This window comes from Halichoeres trimaculatus, unplaced genomic scaffold (assembly GCF_033239565.1).
Source record: "Halichoeres trimaculatus isolate MK-OKI-2021-1 unplaced genomic scaffold, fHalTri1.1 fHalTri1_scaffold_18, whole genome shotgun sequence".
NCBI classification, from domain to species: Eukaryota; Metazoa; Chordata; class Actinopteri; order Labriformes; family Labridae; genus Halichoeres; species Halichoeres trimaculatus.
In genome coordinates this window covers 14,199,668-14,223,957 of record NW_027437196.1, presented here as the reverse complement: position 1 = coordinate 14,223,957, position 24,290 = coordinate 14,199,668, and the positions used below count along the sequence as shown (strand labels likewise).

Genomic DNA, 24,290 nt, shown 5'->3' with positions numbered 1-24,290 from the left:
GAAAGGTGTTAGCAGTTCAATTAGCACTTGGACTGATTGGACTGCTAAATTTCTAAGTCAGCTGTGAGCCATGCAGCTAAGTAAAGGAAAGACTTGGCTGGAAGTCAGTTATAACTATCTGCTGGAAGTTCTTTAGAGTTGCCTGTCCTTCCCAGAGGCATACATTGTTCTCAGACTGCAGCTGATGGATTCTGGGGATTATGTCTGTAACCAGCGGGAATAACTTGTGGGTTTTCATCTCAGACTTTCTGAGTTTGAGCAAGTTGAGGAGAAGTGAAGTTAGACTGGGACAGAGACAACTGGTAGAAATATCCATCAGCGGGGCCATGAGTGAATCAGACCGACTCAATCAGTATTTCTGCCTCTGCTCCAGTGGCGTATAGAATGTAATTTCAGTCTGTAAGACATACCTCAGTCTCTTGTAGTACTGTTTGACCTTCTCCAGAGAGGCTGCATTGATTTGGGCCTGGTATTCCTCCACTGACACATTGTCTCTGTAGTAGTAACCCTCCATACTCTCCAGTGCTACAGAGACATCAGAAAAAGAGTTAGAGTTATAAGAGCAGAGTTTACGATCATCCATAAAGCAACCTTCATCTCTGCAGGCTCTCTGTACCTTGTGTGAAGAGCACCGGGTAGATTTTGATGCCTCCTCCGTTCCTCAGCCTGTGAGGCAGCAGGGAGAAGTAGAAACTCTCAAGGTAGAAGCAAACCTTTAAGGTCTGACGGTTGCCTTCAACCTGGTAAGACACGGGCATGTCTGCCACAAGCAAGAGGGGCAAAGCAGAGAGGATGTATTATTTAATACAAGTTTTTAAAGCCTGGTCTTGTGTTTTGGAAGTCTGACAAAAAAAGGAAAAAGTTGTGAAGCCTCAGCCTACGTACTTGCCACTAGAGGCTCCCCTTCAAACTGCTGGAAGTAGAAAGTGACTTTCTCCAGGTCGATTAGAGCCACCTGAGTGTCCTCCAGCATGGCCTGCTCGTCCGTCTACACAGAAAAACAGCACACTAGTAAGAGTGAAGGAGATAACATTTATTTCTTTGAAGGGAAAAAAGAGACACATGGATTCATTAAAAGAAAGATCCTTCCCGAGTGCCCCACAGAGTATTCTACTTGTGTTTGCAAACATGACTGTGTCTGCTATGTCTGTTTTCCTGTTTGCCGTAGCTTGTTTGTGTTTGCTTACATCTCTGATTGTGTTTAAGTGTGCGTGTTGCCTTTTCAAACAAGCATCTTTGCTCACAAACAACCACATCTGCTCGTGGGCACAGAGATAGCGGCTTCAACATTTCAGATCGTGACGCTCTGCATTCCTCTCGCTCCTCTTCTTCTTCCTCCACATGCAGACGGATAAATAGGGCAGTGGTGAAAGAGGATTAGAGCCCCTTTTCTCTAAAGAGACATTTGAAACGGCCCAAAAAGAATGTGACAGAGGGAAACCCGCTGCCCTGCCAAGTGACGACTGCCTGCTGAGTGAGGGTAAGTTTATCTCAGAGGGCGTCACGTAAACAGCCTCCTGACACATACACACAGAGGGAGTGTGCACAAACACACACTCATACTGCCTTTCATGTGGTGCCCCAAAAAGAGTATGGTGTGATTTCGCTGCAATCACCCGCAGGTATTGAGACCCTGTTTTGTTCCACAGGGACACTTGAAAGGAAAACGACTTGAGAAGAGAAGAAAGACAGAGAAGAGGAGAGACAGCGCTGCTGGAAGAGGAGTGAAACTTGACTGAAATAGAAACTAAATAACACATTAGAATTTAAAAATTTGTCTTATTACAGGCTTGTAGATCCACAGATTTAATTCACGTTCTAACACGGTTTTTAGAAGTTGATATTTTTTCAACAGGATGGATTTGGGTGTCATTGAAGTCAGAGTGTGCGCTGTGTGTGCTGAATTTTGGCAGTCCAAATTGGCTGGAGCTAATGATGGTCCTTCAGCTGGATTGACCTCATTTTACACGTGAGGACAGACAGAGAGTAGCCTGAAACGAAAGCCAATACACACATTCATTATTCAAATGTCTAGTTTTCATTTTTTTATCTACCTGCACTAAAACAACCTTTTAGTCGACACAAAAAAAATCTTCTTATGTTGCCCCACGTTATAATTTGCTCTATATTTATGTCTAATCCTTGAACTCCCATACCAACATTTTGTGTTGTATTGTGCGGCTCAGTTTCCAGGTTAAACAAGGATCAGCGAGATGACAGTGAAGCCCTTGTTTGCGGAGCACATGAGGGAGACCAACCGGTTGTGGGATCGGGTGCTGCAAATGAGCGGCACACCTCAGCGATTCAGACCACATCCCTGCACAGTCACTGTGGGCCGTGACTGTGTGTATTAAAGTCAGCACTTTCTTTGAGGCAGCTCTTGCTACACATAGCCACATAGCAGCATCCTGATTAACAATCGAAAGCATAAATGTTACATCCCATAATGTTTGCTCAGGACAACACACACCAGCTGATTTAGAGAGCGGAGCAAAAACGCTGAATGTCACATAATTCAGATCTGATACATTATTGTACCCAGGTAGTTCATACTCTGATAGATCATTGGTGTTCTCTGTTTTATACTTTCTTTTTACAACCTGTGTACAACTACCAGGCTGGTCCGTGTGGTTGTGGATGTTTACAGACAGAGACTTGTGTGTTTAGAGAGCTAGGGCTGGTCTGCTGCTCACCAGATTGGGGGAGAGGAGAGACTGGAAGTGAAAGAGCAGCCCAGCACTGGCAATCTGCTCCAGCCATCGACGGCTGGTTTCCTGGGCTTCCTGGAGGTCCTGAGGGTCTGTGCTGTCCTGGTCTGATTCTCTGCTGACATTGTGAAACTGAAATTGGACACAAACCAACAGGAAAGATATTTAAATGATTTTTTTTTTTTGCTAAAATAGAGAATTCCTCTTGTATTTATTTCTAAATTCAAGGTGTTTTTTCATGACATGGGAAAGACATAGGGACATTAACCTGGTTTAGGACAGCCAGAAGATGTTCTGAGAAAGCACACACAGCTGCTACAAGTGACTGACAGAACACCATATCCCGACGTAGCTGGATCTCTGAGTCTGGAGGGAAAACAAAAAAGGTGTGAGGCTGAGAGGAAATCCATGGTACAAAAGGTAAAGCATACACAGACACGGACAGACATGGACAAGAAACATGAACCTGAAGTAAAAAGTGGTAAAATGTCAAAACAGAAAAAGTTCCAAACTCTTCTTTATTAGCAGAATTTCAATGATGACAAGTCTTGGCTTCTTTTAAAAGAAAGTCTGCGCTGTGTTTAATATTGCAGCAGGAAAAAATGAGAGCAAATGACAGGTGCGCCCGAGTGGAAAATAATTGTCTGCCTCAATTTTCTGAAAAATAACCCCAGTGAAAAAGTTGAGTTAAAAATGAGTTCATGAACCTCTCAGAGGGTAAGACGGTGGAACAAAGAATGTGTGCAAGCTCTCACACTTTAAAGCAGTTCTACTACTGTCTGTTTCAGGAAAATGAAATCAGCTGTTTTGTTGCTTCTTCTTATGAATGTGTCATTTTTGAAGAAATGTAAAGGTGGAAAATGCATCAAGGAGTTTGACTCAAAGTTTTTAGTCTCATGAGCAAATGTTTGTGATGTGAAAAGCCTTGTCTATCTCAAACTGCTACATAAAGATGTGTCTTAAAAATTCCCTGAATCTGTCTTTCAACTGCTCTAAACAGTCAGTTTTCAATCTCTTTGCCTGATGCCTTCCCTCTTGCAGCAGTTTTACACACTAAAAATATAAAGATATCTCAACATGAATGATCAGTCTTAAAACTGTTACGGATGGGTAGTGATAAGATGTTTTTAATACCAAAACCCTTAACAATTCTGCTTATCAAACAGATTATTTATCAACTGCTTCATTAATTCCTCCAATGAATTTCCTCTGTACAAGAAGTAGCTTTACACGTTTTCTGGGTCAACAACATTTAATTGAATTAATAAGTAAATAATGTTTCTTCTATGTTACCTGTTGGTAATTTGACATTTAAAGTTCTCAGTATCGTTAACAAAGAGGAATTGTGATATGTCCACAGTTCCTCAGGTCACCTGCACAGATTTAATAAAATTGTGTTCACCTTGTGGGTGTGGGTTGGTGTGTTGTAGGTGGAGGGTTGTACACTGATGTGTGTGTTTATGTGGGTTTATCAGGTGACTTATGATTATTATGTTAATAGCTCTCCTGTACAATGTTGGATCAGAACCAAAATTTACACACCTTAACTGTCACAGCCTGATTCTATTTCTAGCATTATTTGCGTTAACATTAATGCTCCATAGCGCCACCAAGGGGCTCAAAATTTTTGCCCCCGCCGGCCACATTGAGCTACAGGCCTGAAATTTGGTAGGCATAACAATCATGCCAAGGCCTACAAAAAAGAGCATAGTCAATTCCAAACAGGAAGTTAGCTATTTGGACTTAAACATAGGATTTTGACGATTTTTAGCCTCAGACAAAATGGAACAATTCCCTGGTTTTTCATCGGATCAACGCCAAACTTGGCTTGTGTACACTACACACACTGAAAATGAAAAGTTCCAAATGGATTTTTGCTACGTCAATGGGTGTGGCCACAAATGACGGTCAAAGTTGACCATTTTGGCTGCTTCATTAAAATCTTAATAGCTCTCTAGTACAGTGTTGGATCAGGGCCAAAATGCACACAGAGGTTTGGTGTCACAGCCTCAGTACATTTATATCACTGGTTGTACAAACATTAATGCTCCATAGTGCCACCCAGGGGCTCATATCTGCAGCCTGTCAAGCTACTTTGGGCTACAGGCATCAAAAGTTTTGGGCTTAACCCTTATGCCTAGATGTATGGCTTTTGGCTGAGCCACATTTCGCTGCTAATGTGGCGGCTAGGCATGCTCCTATTGGCAAGCATTGGGTGAGCGCATGTGGCGGCCGGGACATGCTTCGACTGGCGCGCACAGGGCGAGGGCCCGTTCATCGCTGCTTGCAGCTTTAATTATTTTCATTATCATTATTTGTTTCTTTTCTTTCTTTTTTTGTCAAGCACTTTGTGTTGCCACTGTTGTGCATGAAAAGTGCTTTATGAATACAGTTTGTTGAAGTGATTGATGTTTCTGTTATGAAAGCCGAAATTTTGCAGAAACATCCAAGTTTTACCAATGTACGCTAACTGTTAGCATAGCAATGCAATTTCCCATATAAGTTAGCATCAAGCTAGCACTATATTGTTTATACAGTTTTTGGTAAATAGTGAGATGTATACCACGTTGAATGTGTTTAATAGAAATCTCATGTGAGAGACGAATGTACATTTCTTTGTGTGTTCAGCTCTTGAAAATCCTGACTCAGAGTTTTCATTAGAAACTGTTATCTAACTGCTAAGCTATGATAGCTTCAGCAGACTAGTCGACGTAAAGTCTGGCAGCTTCAGCATAATGTAAAGAATCAATAAAGAGCACGTCACGCACAAATGCTCGCACGCACAATGGGCTGAAACACCCTATCAATTCTTAACAGGAACTGGTTTTCAATTCATCCAATACTCATCCCTTAAGCTGACAGTCTTGTTAGCTTGTGTAGCTCATAAAGCGGCATCAGTGTTAATTCCAGTTTGTTTTACAACCTGTTAAAATTCCTCACTGGAGCTTTAACGTTTAATAAATAAGACCCAGCCTGTGTTTAGAAAACAAATAAGGCCATTACAGTGGCCTGAATACCTCTCATTGCCTGTATTAGTAATGTGAAGTACCAATCATGCTGTTTCATTGCAGATAGTGTATTCATGTGCTTATAAACTCTGGCAAATAAAACTGTCTCACTGTGATACTTTGCCGTTTGATTTATTTATCCTTTCTGAGAAATGCATCAATGATTGAAATCCCAACTGGTTCTGTTTTCTGTGTTTCTGCAGGAGGAGAGAGACAAACCTGTATACTGCAGCAAAACCAGGAGCAGTCGTGTCTTCACCTCTGAAAAAGAAGAAATAAATAAGAGTAGTCAACAAATATATATTAATTCCCAAAGAGCCTTCCTCCCTCACAGCAGTAGTATGACCTATACTGTAAACTCAGCCCCCCTAACGTCATAAACAGGGCTGTGATTCTGCTCCATCCCAGCTCCACGGCTGTTTATCTTCACGTATAAGAAAAGAAATAAACCCAGCGACATAAAAACCAGCCAGGGGCAAAGATAATAACGTAAATCCATATTTGTTTATAGTTATATCAGAGTGGGGAGCTTGGCAGGACGCTGCACTGCATGAAACAGCCATCATGGAAAGAGGCAGAAAAAAAAAAACTGGAGTACACAGGCTCGGCTGTGCTTTAATAATGACTCTGTTTATTTGTGCTTTCTGCGTTACGGCCTTCGGTTCACCTTTCCCAGGAGTGTCATGTGACTGGCCTTGGGTCGGCACTGTTTGCTTGGATCCCTCAGTATGTACATGTTTGTCTGTGTGTTTAACATGAGAGCCCATAGACACATAACCACACACTACCACTGGGACTGAGTGAAACCAAATGTACTACATAGATAATCAGGGAATCTCACGCCTCTGTGCTTCTATAACCTGGTCAGTTGCAATTTATGTATCCCAGGGTGGTTTTACAGTAGGTTTAAAGCTTAAGGAGAGGAGCGCAGTTAGAGGTAAGGGACTGCCTGTAGCCACACTGCTGCAATAGCAGGTGTTATTATGTCCAATAAATATGATGAGGCACATCGGGGATCCGTGTGATTTAATGCACGTTACATCCCCTGCCTGGTTTGCTCTTCCATGATAAACACTAAATGTGACCCTGAACAGTGTAAGAACAGTAATATTATTTTTATTTTGAGTGTGTGATTCACGTACACACTCACCTTCAACGTATTTAGCAATGGTCTGTGTGAGGGTCTGAACGCTGCTCGGGAGGTTCCAGGGATCCTGTTTAACGTGAAGACGCAGCTTCTTGGTGCAGTTTATTTTTGGCTCCATCTCCTGCTGAAACTCTGACAAAAACAAACACACACACACACACACACACACACACACACACACACACACACACACACACACACACACACACACACATTAGAATCAGCATAATGTGTTTGCATTTACATTCATATAGCCTTATGTCAAGTGCTTCATTCATTCATACATGCGTACAACAAATCACTTTTTCCATTTCTTCTATTGCTCCAAACCAAGGACAGAAAGAAAAGTTTATCCAATAAAAAGATCTTATTGTTTCATTCCTCCTCGGCCACATTAACTTCAATCATCTTTATGATTCTCTCATTTTTTTCTCTCCTTTCTTTCTCTCCCTTCTCCCCTGACTCTCTTGTCATTTTCCGTTCACAGATGTTTATTGGCTTCATAAAACTTCTTTAACTTTCCTCCAGCAGTCACAGCACATCAGAAACATTTAAAGTCCAAGACGCTCGTTTTGGAGATGGATTGTTCAGTCAACAAACGATTAGAACAACAGAATATCAAACAAAATGACAGACGCCTATAAATAATGGCATGATATGCATCTTTTATGAAACCATCTTTCCTATCCTTTTTCACTTTTGCATGCTAAATGTTGAAAACAGCAGAGAGACGAACTAAGACCTCCAGTTTCAGACCACTTACAATCTCCTCTCCCTTGTCTGTGTTGAGGAAAAACCTGAGTTAAAACAAATCTTTGAAATCTTTACAGAAAGGCTTGTTACGTTTTCTTTTGAGGCAAAAGAAAAGAGACAAGTGATGGAGAGGTGGTTGTTTAAAAATGCTGCGAGAGGATCTGTTTTAATTGCACTCCCTCGCCACCTTGTAGCCCGGAGTCGCCACACACTTTCGTAAATTACTTGAGGAGTGTGTTTGTTTTGGAATTAAATGGAGATCAGATCAGACAAATTTTCTTTGTTCAAGACAACTTTTTACTGGATACAACGCGCTGGTAAGGGGCTCATCAGTACAGTTTTGTGGTGCTACGGTTTGAAACGAGTCATCAAGCTGGCTACATGTTAGCGACATCTTCAGCCTCCGACGTATCTGTACGCTAACGTGACAACAACTGAACTGTCAGTTTGTAGGTAGTTTAGTAGCCGTTTGTATTCAGCGCAGCTGACAGTCCGGTGCTCTGAGACAAGTCCGTAACGTGTAACGTCCGTCAACCCTGGTTAGCTTCGTCCTGTCAGTCATCTACCAAGCAGAGCTAACGTAACCTCACTCTTCATTTTATTGATAGACTCTCAAGTTTGAACAGACCACTGCAGAATAACTGCTGCTTGTGGGTTGGAATGAACAGTATCTCAAACAGCTTAGCCCCTGTGTTATAGGGTGATACAGCCCGAGCTAAAAGCTAATTAGCCTTAGACTCCAGTGTTCACCATCACTACAAAATTAATCATAGAAATCGTTTATAGCAGAGAAAAACACAGATCTCTGTGTTTTATCTCTTCTCACTACTCAACTTAGTCAGCCGGTGTGGTGTTGTCATAGAGACCAGACATGGCTTATATCAATCCGGTCCTGGTTGACCCAAACTGGAAGCTAAGAAGCAGCAATTCAAAATAACCTGTAACCAGCAATATTGAATATTGTTGATAATCTCATTTTAAAGTGTGGATTATGATCAGGCATATATGTAAAAGGGAGCCCTTTTCGAGATCACTTTCAAACTTTACTAAAGGCTTTAAGGAGGGTCTGGAGTATGTGACAGTGTCTGAGTGACCAAGAAGGAGAGAAGGGGAGAAAAGGGGGAAGGAGGAGGGATCAGATGCAGGAATGCTCCACTTGTTAGATAATCCTATTTGCTCTGTTATCAACCATACGCATTACTGGAGTGTAGATGGATCAGCGCTGATCAAGGCCTCCACGTCTGTCCTGAGGGCATTTAAGCAAACACACACACACTCACGCTGACAAACACACACACACAAGCAGCCTATTTTCAGTCAAAGCGTATCCAGGCTCACTTGAAGACACGTTAAGATGAGACGGGGGATCCTGCGAGCCAAATGGGTCAAGATGTTTAGAAGCGTCACTTCTCAAAAACACGCAGAACAACCGGAAAATCTGCGGCTTGAAGCCATTAAAGACACGTTCCTGGTAGTGAAATGAAGCCTTCAAATGAACAAAACGATACAAAAACATTATTTTTCCTTGTGTTTCATTCGGAACAGTGGTTGTAGAGCAAAGGGGAGAGAAAGCTATTGTTGCCTTTGTGTGTCACTTTCCTCTATCTTATCTCCACTTTGAGTCAGGAGAAGATTAACAGTAAGTGAGTTTATATCCACAGTGGGACGGCAAGGCTAGATTTAACCTGTTCCAGAAACATTCTTACATTGAGATTAAAAGTAACAACAGAGTTTGCTGTTAATCGTGCCGGCTCAGAGGAGGTGAGGTGCTAAATAAACACAGATTCAAAAGAAAATTATCTAAAAGAAACACAAGCATGAGAGCTGCCACTAGGCCACATTTTCCGTCGACTGGTGAGCAGCATAGCTCTGTAGAGAGGAGATGAGTATGTAAAGAGAGGCACTTTTTCAACACTTGAGTCAGAAGAGGTTCAGAGTGAAGGATAGTTAGGTAAACAAAGGATAAAAGATGTTATAGAAAGAGGAAAAGGGGGAAGGTATTCATGTTTGAGGAGCTGGAATCCACCGAATTCTGATGTTTCCACAATCACATCTGTGCGTGCACACACTTCACACAACAGGAAGTTGCAGCCCATATGCGCAGGCGGCTCAGCGTGTGCTCTGTTTTCTTTCACTGGCGGTCGTGCTTGAGAGTTTCTACAATATTATCTTTCTTCTTTCAGGCCAACTGTGCAGCCCAGTAAGGGCCAAGAGGCAGAAAAAAAACAGTCCTAACATGAAACAGTAGAAAGAAAAGATGTTTCCCACTGGAAATCATCATCTGGATATTAAAACACTTGAAATTTCTTGCTCAATCTGCGACTAGATGAGCTGTGTAATGGGATGAATGAAGGGATGCTGCTGGGGTCACAAGCACATCAGAGTCCAGGTGTTTTACCTTGTAATCCTCTCCCAGGTGTGAAACACTTGGTCTGCTCAAAGGCCCGAGCCACCACTGCCCCCCTCAGCATGCTGCTGATGGAGTCCACCTGAAGAAAGCACAGAGGTCAAGCCTGGATGAACTGAGATGATACAGCTTCGCTCTGAGAGGGAGATCGAAAGTATGTGGAGGAAAGCGAAAAAAGAAAAGAAAAACTGCTGCCTAAACACAGCCAACACCTGCTTTTCTCAACCTTCTTTTAACACACGCACACACACACACTCACACAGGGACACAAATTGCTCTGCAGTATGTAAATAAAGCTGGGGAAATGCTGCACGATAAAACAAACATCAGGAAACAGCTCAAAGGTGCAGAAACAGCAAAATGTTTCTACTGCAGATGGAGACATCCGCCTATAGCTGCCCATACACACAGGACGCGTGTGTGTGTGTTTATGTGTGTTTGTATAGGCAATAGGTGTAGGGATGGGTACTGAATAAGGTACTTTTATAGGTACTGACAATTCTGTGAAAAGTACTGGGTAATGATTCACTTAAAACCAAAAGGTACCATGTTTAGGTACCTAAATGCATCCTTGTGACTGTGAGGGAGTGAAAGAGTAGGCGATTTTCCATGCTGGACATGAACACAGCATGACAAGGTTATATATTGAAGAAGTTGAACATTTCTATATTCTATTATTAAACAAATTGATATTTTTGACCACATTAATACAAAAAAAGTACTAAAAATTGGTACTGTTGAGTACTGGTACCAATTACCAGGTACTGGGCATAGGTACCATATCGTTTCAAATGTGAAAGGTACCCATCCCTTAGTGTATTGGTGTATTTTTAATCAGATAGGGCAGTCCTAGGTTTTTGAGATCCTAGAAAGGTCAGAGGTCAGCCTTAAGATGTAACAACCCTCCCTTTTTTAGCAGGAGGTAAAAATAAATAAACAATCCCTGCAAAAGAGCAAAATTCGTACTAAATGTTATATGAATTGCAAATAAAATACTTCAATTTTATATGTTTATGGGTACAAAAACATTGATAGAGCGGAATTTAAAGACTCTTTTGTGTGGTATAGAGTGTATTCAATAGATTACTAGGAGTAAAAACAGCTTCAAAAGTTCAAAAACAATTGTTTCTCCAGCTTTCCATCACCTCTGAATAGGTGTTTCTCACCTGACTGAACAGATGCTCCAGAAAGCTGTGGAGCTTCTTCTGCTTATCATGTGACAGCCACACACTGGAGGGCATCTCATCACCTGTAGAGGTGAGGGTACAACAAGTCAGCATCAGTCTTCAAACAACAACATGTATTCACACCTGACTTGCAAATGAAGCAGGTTAAAGTGAGGAAGATTCACTGCAGGTGGGTGTCGGTGGTGTGAAGTGTTCATCATGCAATCAGAGTTTGGCCAGTGCAGTCTTTGTGTTTGTGATGAAGCAGCCTCATAACCTCTTCCACTCATTGGTAGATACAAAGAGGTAAATTTACCTAACCCATTGATAAAAAGGTAAAAAATATCATCGCATTCTCCCCCTGACATCTTGGATATTTTGTATGTAACCCTGTGACTACACTCCCCACCAGCAGCGAAAATTTGAGCAATATGGAAGACTTTGCAGGCAGCCTGTCTTAAATTTTCTTTGAGCACTTCAGGAAATAATGTGTGTAGAAGCCTTAGAGGAAAAAACAGATGCAATACTCCCAACACAAGAGTAGTGCAGTGTGTGTAAGACCGTGTGTGAGTAAGACATCCGATGCGACGGAGGACAGGATATGTGACAGGATACATTGCTGGGAAAGACGTTAATGGCAAATCCAGATGAGATTTGAGGCCAAACGTCTGTCTGGGACAATCAAATTCAACCCCAGGCTGTTTTGTTCAAGCTGTCTGGAAGATAGGGTGTGATTCTGTAGTTATTCAATAGTCCTAAACCATTACTGATGGAGTGATATCTTAGGTAGAGGCTGGTTTGGATTACAGATGGGCTTTCTATTTCCTCTGTGGGTCACATTTTCAAAATGTGGCTGAAACACGTCAAGTAGACTGTAAACTGTGTTACTGTGAGGAACACAAAACATCTCAAAGCTACACTGTTTATATACCTGAGTCCATCTCGTCACTGTGGACGTAGGAGCTGCAGTGGCTGCTGCAGATACTGGTGAAGGAGGCGATGGAGTTTCTGTTGCTGTTGCAGTCACTGAGAAACAGAAACAGAAACAGTAACAGAGGGAGAAAAACTTCATAAAATATTATGTCAGTTTTGACAAGAGCAAGCCCAGTATGTTCATTTCACAGCTGGCTCAGCCTTCACATTCTGTTTACTTAAGATTTTTCCACATTTCCACCTCTCTCGGTGAGTTTGAATCTCTTGTGCTTGTACCTGTACGAGTCTCTGTTGCTGATTGTATCATGTCCGGAGTCCTCCTGCTCATCTCCCGCCACGTTAAAGCACACTTTCTTCCCGTTCCGTTCCCCCTTCTCCCCCTCGCTTTCTGCTGATATGTAGCTCTCAGGGGTTCTCGCCTCTGACGCTGGAGGGTGGGTGATGGAGGATAAAAGGCTGATGGAGGAAAAGAAAAACAGGGGAACTTAGTTGAAAAAGCCACAACAGTCATCCAAAACCAACACTTCCTGAGACAGCAGGATAAAAACAGCTTCTTTGATCCATCTGACGCCACAAAGGAAGCTTGTACACATGACCAAACACTCATATGTTAAACTTTACACACAGAATTTACACACTGCATATGTGTGAAGTGAAACAGCTGACCGAGCAGGCCAAACATAAGCTAAACCTGTGTGTTCTCTGCTTCCGCTGCACAGCTTCAATCAGTCAGGATCCTCGTCGTATTAATAGGATCGAAACATGTAGCACTGTGCAGCTGTGTAAACACGCTGCAGAGATCAGCTCCCCCTCACCGGCCTGCGTTGTATCAGTGGATATCAGGATAGCAGGAAGAGGCCGGCAGGGATATTTTCACAGTTGCAGCAACACATGGTGGCATTTAAAGCCATATTCCAAAATGTGCTAAGCTTGGACTTTTTTTTATCTCACTCTGACACGCAACGTCTGTTCACATTTCAGCCCAATTTTAATTTGTCCCCTGCTTACTTTTTCCATTGTGTCATAACATCGGCCTCAAGGACTTTTCATAGGCTACTTGAAACAAACAACCTGTCTTCCTCATGCTACCCAAATGCATCTCAGATTATTTTCGCCCTCCTGATGATTTGAAACACCTCTCCTCTCTTCCTCTCTTTCTCAATTGACCCCCTTTCTGCCCATTCACAGGCAACGGAGATGCCCTCATTATGGTCCACTCCAGGAGTTACCACAATGCCCCTCCGAGAGCAGAGTGGCATTCCATCGCCATGGAGAAGCCCTCCCTGCTCTGTGATTGGCTGTGGGTTAATAAAGAAGTGAGCACAGTTTGGAGCCTTTGGGGGCGCAAACTATTGCAGGCAGAATGAGAGGATAACAAAGACCAGAACAGAGAAAGAGTAGAGCCAAAGTACGCTGCTGCTTATCACGAGCAATTAGAAAGATCTCTTAATCTCTCTCAGGAAGCTCTTTGACCCACTTTGACACATTAAACCATCAGACATCAACCGCCTTTTAGGAGAGCATCTGCATTACAAAGCTACATATCACATTCTCAGGCTTTAATCTGAGCTCAGGTAAATAATTCAGAAGAGTCTATGGCTCTGCAGCCACTGCCAATCGGGATGCTTCTAATGAGAGAAATACACAAAAACTGAGCAGGGAAGTTGGTGATTATTTGATCCAGGAAGGGAGGAGGCCCTGATATAAAGCACAGCACACTGCACGTACACACACAGCTGTGACCCCTCGTCTGTAACCCCCTTCCCTTTAAATGGGTTCTTCTAAAATCAGCCAAGATATTATGTAACATTACTCTATCTGCACTTGTTTTTTCCCCAGAAGTTACCTAAGGATGTTTCTTATCTCCCGTGCATGTACTGTACCCTTCCTGTGTTAGTTTCTTTTTGGGAACAGAAGGGGGTGGATGTTGACAAACACATAGAAGAGCCCTTAGACAACTTCAGTTCATTATTACAACATTATTACAACACTATAAGAGGAGTTGTCAAAGGAAGTTAGCCAATTCTTACTATACCACAATTTGAAACGCTAATCATACTTGGAATAAATTAAACAACATCAATAGCTGAAACACCTTTGCATCAGCATCTGGATATTTTCAATCTGAAGAGCAGGCTAAAAAAGTCACTGAAGAGGAGCAGCAATTGACAAACTGATAACGTATCTTTCTGCGTTTCACTGGTTTGTTTTCATTAGAAAAACTCACTCACTTCATTTGTTCAATGTTAACTCAACCACCGGTTTTCTTCACTTGGTTCGGGGTGCGTGTGTTTCGTTTGATCCGTGTTTTTCTTAGTCGTCTTTTTTCATATGCATGCGCAACACGAGGTGAACGAGTGCGACGGAACTGTTGTGGGGAGGTGTGTATGTTGTTTACATAGTGGAAAATACACGAGAGTGTACCTGCGAGGTTGTGTCTGGGAGTTTACACGACAACAGTTTTAGGGTGAAATGCAAAAGTTTTGTTGCGTTTCAGCCTTGCGTTCACACGGAAGCAGCATTTTAGCCGATCTACAACGCAAACTTTTGAAATGGCCTCCAGGGTGGGATTTTTCTAAAACGCTGCCGACACCGTTGCCGTGTAAACAGTAAGCTGATGTTTTCAGTAGAAAAGCTGACATCACGCTACGCTTTGCACAGGCTCATACAACAGGACTACAGTACCGTTGTTACGATCGCCACAGACTACCGTGTTGTTCAGCACTTAATATTTGCATATGATCAGTTCAACTCTACTTCGGTTGAGATCTCCCAGAAGCGGCTTCTTGACAAAGACAGTTATAGCACCAACTGCAGGCCTGGCATGCTATTACAGCATTCCCATGTAGACTTTTTTCACTGCGTTTTAGTGTTTCTGGATAAAACATTGTCGTGTTAACAGGGCCTTAGTGTGAGGCAGAGTCTTCTTTTTTTAAGGTGACAATTCTTGCAACTTTTCTGGAGTTTGGGGTCTGACTTTGAAGCGTGTTTTGATCTCTATGGGAGGGGTGTGCCATTGTGAGCCCCTCCCCTATTCAAAACATGAGACAGTCCTCCTCACTCTCAGCTGATAAAATCACTCAAGTGCCTGTCTAATTATGATCACGTATGCCAGTCCCCAGCCCTGACAAAGGTATAGGGTTGATATTTTGACATAAAGGGGAAAAAAAAGAAGAATCAAAAAAGAAAGTTAATGTGTAGTTCTAAACATATTTATAATGTTGTGTTCTACCTGTTTGCTGCATGTCATTTCCCTCTCTTACAGAGTACATGACAATTACATGCAAATAGATCATTATGCAAATTAGACAACAGCTTCATTTAGTGACTTTTAGTGACTTCTGAGATAGCCAACAGGATTTTCCTTACTGAGGAGTTGGGCAATGCCTCCCCCAGCTTTAATAATGTTTCAGGATTTTCATGACTATACATGACATACTTGATTAAAAATATTCTATTAATACTGGATTCCTGGGGTATATGGTAATCTGGGGTGTTAAAAACAATAATGTACACCGAACAGAACCGAAAACTGTGACCGCAAAACCGATATCAATCAAACCATGGATTTAGTGAACCATTCTATTCCCACTGTCTAATGTGAAATGATCAATCATATTATAACAAGTTAAAGTCAAAAGTATCGAAGTGTAAAAATGTTTACAATACAAGTGACACCCTAAACTAAAGGAGAGACAGAAGCGGTGGAGTGTCACCCTCCACTGGTGCAGCGTGTGAGAACAAGACAGAGGAAACAAACAGGACAAGAGAGCGAGAGGGTGTGTACGCACAAAACAAGCAGTAGTGACCCTTGGCGAGTCAGTGAGCAGGTTAATATGCAAAGTAATTTAATGAAGAGCACTGGAGGGTTGAAGACACCCACAGAGGTCAGAGAAATGCACTCAGACTGGCAACAAAACCCATATTAGCCCCCTGCCACCCACACATTCTTCCTCAACGAGCTCATGTAGAATGTGTGCGTGTGTGTGTGTCTGCATTTTTAAACAGATAGCGCATGGTTAAGGTCATTATCGCCTGACTAGCTGTGTCTCAGACCATTTGAACACATGTGGATACGGCTGCACTAATTGGCAAAGACAGCGGCACAACTAAATTTGGTCATTAAGGGCCCCGCTGTGGAGCTGGCTCATTATTAGCACTGCTCGCTGAAAGGACAGCTCTGCTCCAGTTGGGGACTTTTATGCCTCTGAACGCTGCTGCCTTAGCTAAGAAGGCATCGAAAGATTAAATCAGGCGAATGTTATCTATAGATTCATTAGATTTCATTCTGCTGCCCACAAAGACTTCCAAACTGGGTCGATACAGCTCAATTTGAAGGAGGAACTAGGATTTTTTTCCAATGTGGAAACATGAAAGAAAGAGTGTTTTTTGTGTTAGCATGCACCAGCAGTCCAGAGTTAGTGAATGGCATTTCCAGACGGCACCTGGCCTGACGACACACCCTCTCCTTCACTGACTTTGTATTTCCTGTTTGGGGTTGGGAGGGGGGTAGATCTGAAGCAGTGTTTCCCACTTCCTTTCCCTGTCCTCATGTGCCTCCAAACAATGAGGCACAGAGTGCCCAGCCAGCGACACTGATCACACACACACACACACACACACACACACACACACACACACACACACACACACACACACACACACACACACACACACACACACACTCACTGCCCACGATTCCGGTTGAAAATCCTCAGCATAAATTGAGCGTTTGCATAGTTTTGTGCACAAATGGTGTGAACATATGCAAGAGGAAGCTGGTTTGAAGTCTGTGTTTTCTGCCCAATTCATGCGCACACACAGACACACACGCATAGGTGCAAGACTAATGACCATAAATGTATGCCTGTGCAGTACCAGATGCAACACGTTGGCTGAGCAGGCTGCCAATAGTTACTGCTTACTTTATGAGGAGACCTGGTTTCACATGACATTTCAATCAGATCAAATAAAACCAGCAGAAAAGCAGCAAAAGAGAGGAGAGAAAGTGAATAATAAGGTTCCAAAACAATCAATTTTACACTCTCAAACAAATATTATCAAAAGGAAATAGAAAGTCTGGTTAGGATAATGTGTGGAATGATATTACAGTGAATGTGTGAAGAAACATTACAGAAGCAGCAAGGAAACACATTGCTGACAGAAAAACAGCCTGATTTCAAACTCTGTGTTTAAAAAATTACACTTACTAAAGTTGCTAGACTCCCACTGCAAATCTAGAAGAACCCTGGGTGTCCCAGAGTGAATGAAATGATGAACATTTCATCAGAGAAGCACATTAGGAAGAAATAATGCTGGTGGGAGGGCAGTGGAAATATGGGGTCAATTACGGCTACATGTTAAAGTGAAGCTGCAACAGAACTGTGCTGTGATTATTGCATATTTTGTGTTTTATGTTAAGCAATGGTTGTCATATATTCTGTTTAATGTCCTGTGGGGAATATGTTTGACTAGATGAATGTCAAACCCTTGCACATAAAAACAAATGGTGTTGACTTGCATAAGAAAGAATTGCATACAAACAAGTTAACATCTGCTTTCATTCCACAGATTTGGCTACGTCAATCTTTACAATCATAGAACGAACACAAGAGCAGATGTTGTTCATACTGGGGTCGTGTATTTGAAGCCACTCACTCATGAACATGGGCCCCATGCGTCTCCATCTCCTTGACCACCGTGGTGAGTTTGTAGAGGAGCTTCTGGTAGGCATCAAGCGTGAGCAGGTCTTCCTCTCTGAGCAGGAAGCGAAGGCCGTGACCCTCTGTCCTGCCCAGGCTGTGACCTGACGGGGCTGCCATGGTTGTGATCGTATGCTGGACGTTAACCATGGGGTTCAGCTTCCCTGAGAAGAAACAGAAGACAGAGAAGAAAAATTTAATTAAAAGGTCTAAAACTTCTCAGAAGGTTTTTAATTTTCAATTCTCAACTCCCTCCTCACCCTGCTCTGCGCTGCTGCGTCCTCCCTTCTCCAGCGTGTTCTTCCTGTTGTCCAGCTGAACACCTAAGGCACTACCCAGAGAGGTAGTAGTCTTAGGATAGGAGACCTCCATCACGTTAATATGGCAGTTTGTCGGGCAGAAATCACTGCTGTGGAGCGGGGACACCTTGGCTTTTGCCTGTTTGAAGGTGGGCCACGCTCTGTTCTTCAGCACCCGAGAAAACTGTTGAAGAGTGAAAGAAAATTATAACCAAGCAGTAAAAAGGCAACTTTAGAGCTCCTGCATTATAGAGGCCTTCACAGTAGGGAGTGCTGTCCCATAATATGATCAGCTGGTGGGTTTTCAAATCAATAGTAATCAAAGCGAGAACAGAGGAATTAAAGAACAAGCAGGCTTAAAAGTTAGAATTACACAGCTGATGTGTGCCTGACCTGCACACAAATAAAAGATTTGAAACACATTACAGAATGTCTGTCAGCCAAATGCTCTGTTTGATATCAAATCTTTACAGCTCACAAAAGCCAGAAGTGGAAACAAGCGTTACAAAATATTTTCCTTTTAATTATTTTTTAATGTAGCAGGTTAGCTTCCAAATGAAGACCCAAAACAGACACACAACAGCCTCATTGTTCACATATGTGAAGAACCCCAGAACCCAGTGTCAACACTTATTCCTGAAGTTGTTATGAGTTAAATTAGATGTGTGTAAAGCAGCATGTATCATCATTTTGACATCAGATTATATGATACTGCTGTTTCCTTTTTTGAGTTTGTGATTTGATTTGCAGCAGTCTCCATGATGCTGGTTTGAGTTTTGAATTTGTGTCAGAGAAGCTGTGGTTTCACTTTTATGACAGTGATATAAGAGACACTTTCCACCAACAATCATGTTACTTTAAATTAAATAAAAATGATATGAGTCTAAGCTCTGAATTCAGTCTTCTGAGCATCTCCATGACGTGTTTTTCTTTAGAACTACATCCAGAAATGTCCGGAACATGCTACGAGATATCATCTTCATGTTAAAACTCAATACACAGGAAGTCTAAAGAACTGCTTGGATCCAAAAGAGCTGACACAGAATATCACAAACACATTTTTTTTTGGAACATTTGGTTGCACTTTCCTTGAACTCTTCATCACAAGGCCTGTATCCTGTCTTAACTAAAACCAGCAGATGCTTTTTAATCTATCGGATACATTTTTTGCAGTTTGGGCTGTCAGGAAAAACATAATGTATATGTTTAGTGAGGATGTTAAACTATGCATGTCGTCTCTGTTATCTCAGATAGTATGAAGTTGCTGCTCTGAGGGAGGTGATAAACTCCAGATGGACTACAAGCTGACCCTCTCTTGAGACCGCCTCTTCTGTCTCGAGAGTTTTTCCTTTTCCAGGCCTCGGGTCGACATCTCTCCTTATACCATCCTCTGATCTTTCTGTCCCTTTATGTCATCTCTCCTCTCCTCTCGCTCTTTCCCTCAGTCGTCCTCTCCTGCACCCCCTCTGCTCTCTCCAGGGGTCTGTGAAAGGAATTCTCCAGTGCAGGACGGGTGGGGGAGAGGTCTTACACAACAAACGTCCCGGCTGTGGCTGTGCAGAGCTATTTATAAGTGACTGGTAATTAATCCAAGACCCGCTCTCATGTTGAGTCAGATCTTTTCCTATTTCCCGTCTCACGCACACTTGCACGCATCTCGATGTTTGGCCTATAGACACACGCTTACAGATGTGAATGAGAAGTGATGAAAACGCTCTGGCTCCGTCAGCAACCAGCTGTGAGCTAATTATAAACAGAGCGCCAGATTAGACTACAGATTGCGGACATATTCCAAAACTCAATGACAAGTTTGCGAGTCAATGACAGAAATGTTGGTTAAATATTTCTGCTTCACTTGCAGGTCAGTGAGAGCTGATTACATTTTAGCACAACAGCCTTCACACACTGACACTTGGGATTAATTTGTTCTCAGTGTGTCATGTGTTTGATGCTTTCTGACGTGCTGATGTTGGTGCAGCAATAAAACAAGCAGTCCTCATCAGGAAACTGTGCGTTCTTGTATGATTTCAGTGTTTGCTTACTTTGATTCTTTCAAACAGTACAGCTGATTCTTTTCACTCACACTCAAAGCTTAATCCAACTCAATGAACTGAGCATCCTTTATCAAAGGAATTTGACACATTTCGGCTCAATTTCCTAAAGGAAACCGTGATAATGTTTATTATAACTCAAATAACCACACAGTTTTTGCAACTTAGTGCAGCTGGCTGTTGTTTTTTGAGATGATTTTTCAGCTACTACACTGTCTGGCTGCAAGAGTCCAAGACTCCCGTCTTCGCAGAAAAGGAGCTCCTACCAGTTTTTTTTTCCAGTGCTCTTGGCTACTTGATTTAAAATGTTACCTCTAATGTGCTTTCTTTGTTTTTTGCTTCATTACCAGTCTAGAGGGCATACAAGTTTAATATTGAAGAGATAAGTTTCTGTACATTCTGAAGTATTGTTTTTACTAAACTGCTGGTAAACATTTAAATATTTTATCGTTTAAATCAATATTTAGGGTCCTCAGACAGTTCTTTGTAAACTTTTGTGAATTGAATCCTCTCTCTGCAGCACTCCAGGCCAGGAATGCTATGGCATTTGGGCCTTTAGACAAAAAAGTAAAACTCGTGCAGCTTTGAAAATGCCATAAATGGATTCCTGACAATGTTTCCTACAAAAATATAATATTTCTACACAGATTTGGGTAAAATTGTGGACTCTGTGAGGAGTTCTTCCCGAAGTTTTGACCGTGCAGCTGGTCATGTGACTCAGCAGAGGAAATAATACATGGTATCGGCTGTTATAGCACTCAGAGGGCCAGAACGGGATGAGACCCTTACCATGGAAGGAAAACAGGTATGACAGAATGGCGAGAGCACCAAACTCATCCGACACTGCTCACACCTTTGTTTAGACATTCTTGGTGAATATTGTGCCATATCACAAACTCATTTCCAGTTCAGTGCAGCTGCTCAAGAGACCAATTTAAGCACAAAAAATGCTGTTTTTCATGCACACACATTATAAATGTATTATATATAATACAGGTATGATCCACAGCATCCCATAATAGGCTCTTTGTCCCCATCAAGGCACACTAAAGCTCTTGTAGTTTCCACTAGGAATGTTGTAAACACATCAAACCAACGTCAAAATCTTTGTCTCATTGATACAAAAAAAATGTACGCTGACACCTTGACCTATCTCAAACAAGAAGTCGGCTTTTTACCTTTAAAAATAACATTTCCACACTTTTTTTCCCCTTTCTACACTCTTTGATCGCTTGTTACACCCCCTAAGCATGCTCAGAAACTCACCAAAATTGGCACACACATTATGGGCACCCAAAATTTACGTTTGATACCAAACATGACCCCCCAACATCCCATTATATGCTTTATAGCACCACCTAGACACACTAAAACAACCTTAGTATCCAGTAAAAATGTCATAAAGAGATGGAACCAGCCTAACGCTGCTTGCCGCTTTAATAACTTCAGTAATTCCACAAACTCATTTTTTGCATTTTACCTAAAACATTATCAGTCTTATCCTTTGTTAAGGCATGCAGGTTATTATTTAACACTGGTGTCGGATTGGTATCAGCATCTGTTGATACCCAAAGCCCAGGTATCGGTGTCAGTATCAGGACCAGAAAAGTTGGATCGCTGCATCCCTGACAGGAACCAGCAAGAGCAAGCCTTAGAGATAAAACAATGTAGTTATCCTTATTCCTTACATGAAATGTCTAATGTATTTATACAAATACTTGATTTTCTCAGCCTTTTTTACATAATTCATAGAAGATGGGAACTGGTATGACACCCATTATGTATGCTGCATTGCAGCTACTACCAAAACCTCTACAGGTGCAAATATTTTCACCATGAATGGATCTGGGCTGTCAGCATTACTCTGCCGTTATGTGAACTGGAGACTTAAGCAATGAGGCTCGCACAGAAGGGCTGATGTTGCCCTAAATGTATGCATCATGAATCATCTAAGTGGGTGCAAACAAACACCGTAGCAGCTGTTCTGCAGCTCAGTTTAACACTTTGAGATTAAGAGTTTTTTTAGCGCCATTGGCCTTGATTTAGCCAAGCAATCTGTCTGTAAATTCTTAAAGTACATGATTCATAGGTTGGAATCACAGTGTGAACCTGTGAAAGAGGTAAATCCATCCAAAGACTGTTAAAAAAATACACATATGCAGCTTACAGTGAAGCAAAGAATCCTCCGAAACAAAGAGTGGGTACAGGTACCTTTCTATAGTTGGTGATACGGCGGTTGATGTGCTCCATCCTCTCTCCACACATGGCGCTGAAGCGTACCTGCAGCTCTTCAGGGATTACATCACAGCTGAAACTTAACCTGCTGCACATCTGCACCAGCATGTCATCATTACGCGCCAGTGCCTCCAGGATCTGGTCAGAGGGAGGGCAAGTAAAAAGACAGGGATGATTAACTGATAACCAGATGCTTCTTAAATCCCTCCTGGAAGAACTAATGGGATGTAAATGAGCATCTGAGCTGTTTATCTTTGAAATCCAACACAAAATTTGGCTGCAGGGCTGGTTCCTCTACAGAATTTCATGAGCAGCTTTACTTAGATAACTCAAACGTCCATATGCGGTACATAAATCCACAGAGCTCAGGCCACACTGCGATACATGTGCTGTATTTATGTAGACTGACTTTCCAGATCTCATATCAGATATGAGGAAGCAAAGAGACATAAATCTCTAAACAGTTTAATGAGATGCTCAGTAGAGGGAAGAGAGAAAAGCTGAAGAGGAATTGTAATCACAGGAAGAGGCTTAGTGATATTAAAACTCAAAATCACTCAGATCTCAGAGGATATCATGGACTGCTGGGGCAGATGTTTATAATAAAACTAAAACAGCTTTCACTTTTGAGAAATGGGAAACTGCTTATCATCTCACGAGGACTATGACATGTTTGATTTTAGTGTTTCATCGAGGAGGGTGCTTTAGACTTTAAAACATAATAGCTGAGAATCCAGATTGTGATCTTTGCTAACTTGACATGAAGAGAGCTGTTGCCCATCATGATGTTGCTAAACTGCATTTTGTTTTCCAAACCACATGTGCATCTTTTCGACGGGTGAATCCTCGTCCCTCTGTGTGTTATAAATCAATAATAATCATTCTGTGAGTGTCGCCACCAAGATGTAAAAAGCATACACTAAACACAGCTGGGAACCAACCAGAGTGAAATAAAGCTGTCACTTCTAACTAGCCTCAAGCCTCCCAAGCTACACAGCAGGAGAGCTGTAGGCTGGATCTGCATGCACTTAAGTGTTTGAATAATCTCGTTGTGTGATTAAACAGTTTCAAACTTAATGAAAAAATACTTTATCAAAGTTCTCTTGAAATATTGATGAAAATTCTCCAAAGACAGTGATGATAATGAATACTGAAAGCAACGACCTAAGGGACAGAAGTCCTGTCATGGTGAGTTTTACACTACATTGTTTTCTGTAATAACACAAAGCTTAGCTGTGAGGTGATGAAGACTAACAGCACTCTTCATCACTTAAAGAGCAATAAAACCACTATCCACTGACACCTTGGATCAAAAAGGTCTACGTCACATCAGGGTGTAAACAATAAAATATTTTCAGCTGGATGCAGGGGTCTGGACCTGCTTATGCTTTTAGCATCTTAAGATTTGGCGTCATTAAAAGACTGGTGCATAGATTGTTGCTTAAGATGCTGTTGTGATTTTGTTTTATAAGGTGTATTATTAAAACTTTCCCCTCCCTTTTTGTCATCATAATACTTAACTTTAAACCAGATATTTACCTTACCTCTAGATAACAGGTAAAATTATCATTCAGTAAATTCCTACCCAAGTCACCCTTAGCTAGCTGACACCTGCCGGTCAATTATTCTACTCCTTTTCTGTTGTATCGAGAAATAAGTTAAAAAACAAATAGCAAGCAGCATAAGAATATTAGCTATTTTGATGGTGTTGACTTGCTAACCAAAATCTGTTTTTCTGCTGTGACATGGCATAGTTAGTATGATGTAAATTACTAGCTAACATTTACCGAGCTAACAGATATGTTATCAAGCTAGCATTTGTGTAAGCTATCTGGTAAGGAGTAAACAGTTGCGTTGGCAAGCTGGCAATAAGTTGACAGT

General features: G+C 41.8%; 1 protein-coding gene across 1 annotated transcript in view; it reads right to left on the bottom strand.

Moving 5' to 3' along the window:
• The window catches only part of prex2 (phosphatidylinositol-3,4,5-trisphosphate-dependent Rac exchange factor 2), a 110,885-nt gene that overhangs the window by 27,076 nt on the left and 59,519 nt on the right, over positions 1-24,290 (bottom strand). The window contains exons 23-36 of the mRNA XM_074693234.1: positions 22,386-22,547; positions 18,085-18,307; positions 17,781-17,988; positions 12,399-12,578; positions 12,121-12,215; positions 11,190-11,272; positions 10,015-10,105; positions 6,867-6,995; positions 5,936-5,977; positions 2,977-3,074; positions 2,694-2,840; positions 886-988; positions 617-760; positions 411-525 (exon numbers count right to left, since the gene is read on the bottom strand). Of these exons, the coding sequence (XP_074549335.1) occupies positions 411-525; positions 617-760; positions 886-988; positions 2,694-2,840; positions 2,977-3,074; positions 5,936-5,977; positions 6,867-6,995; positions 10,015-10,105; positions 11,190-11,272; positions 12,121-12,215; positions 12,399-12,578; positions 17,781-17,988; positions 18,085-18,307; positions 22,386-22,547 (1,820 nt within the window). The remainder of the gene's footprint in view (positions 1-410; positions 526-616; positions 761-885; positions 989-2,693; positions 2,841-2,976; positions 3,075-5,935; positions 5,978-6,866; positions 6,996-10,014; positions 10,106-11,189; positions 11,273-12,120; positions 12,216-12,398; positions 12,579-17,780; positions 17,989-18,084; positions 18,308-22,385; positions 22,548-24,290) is intronic.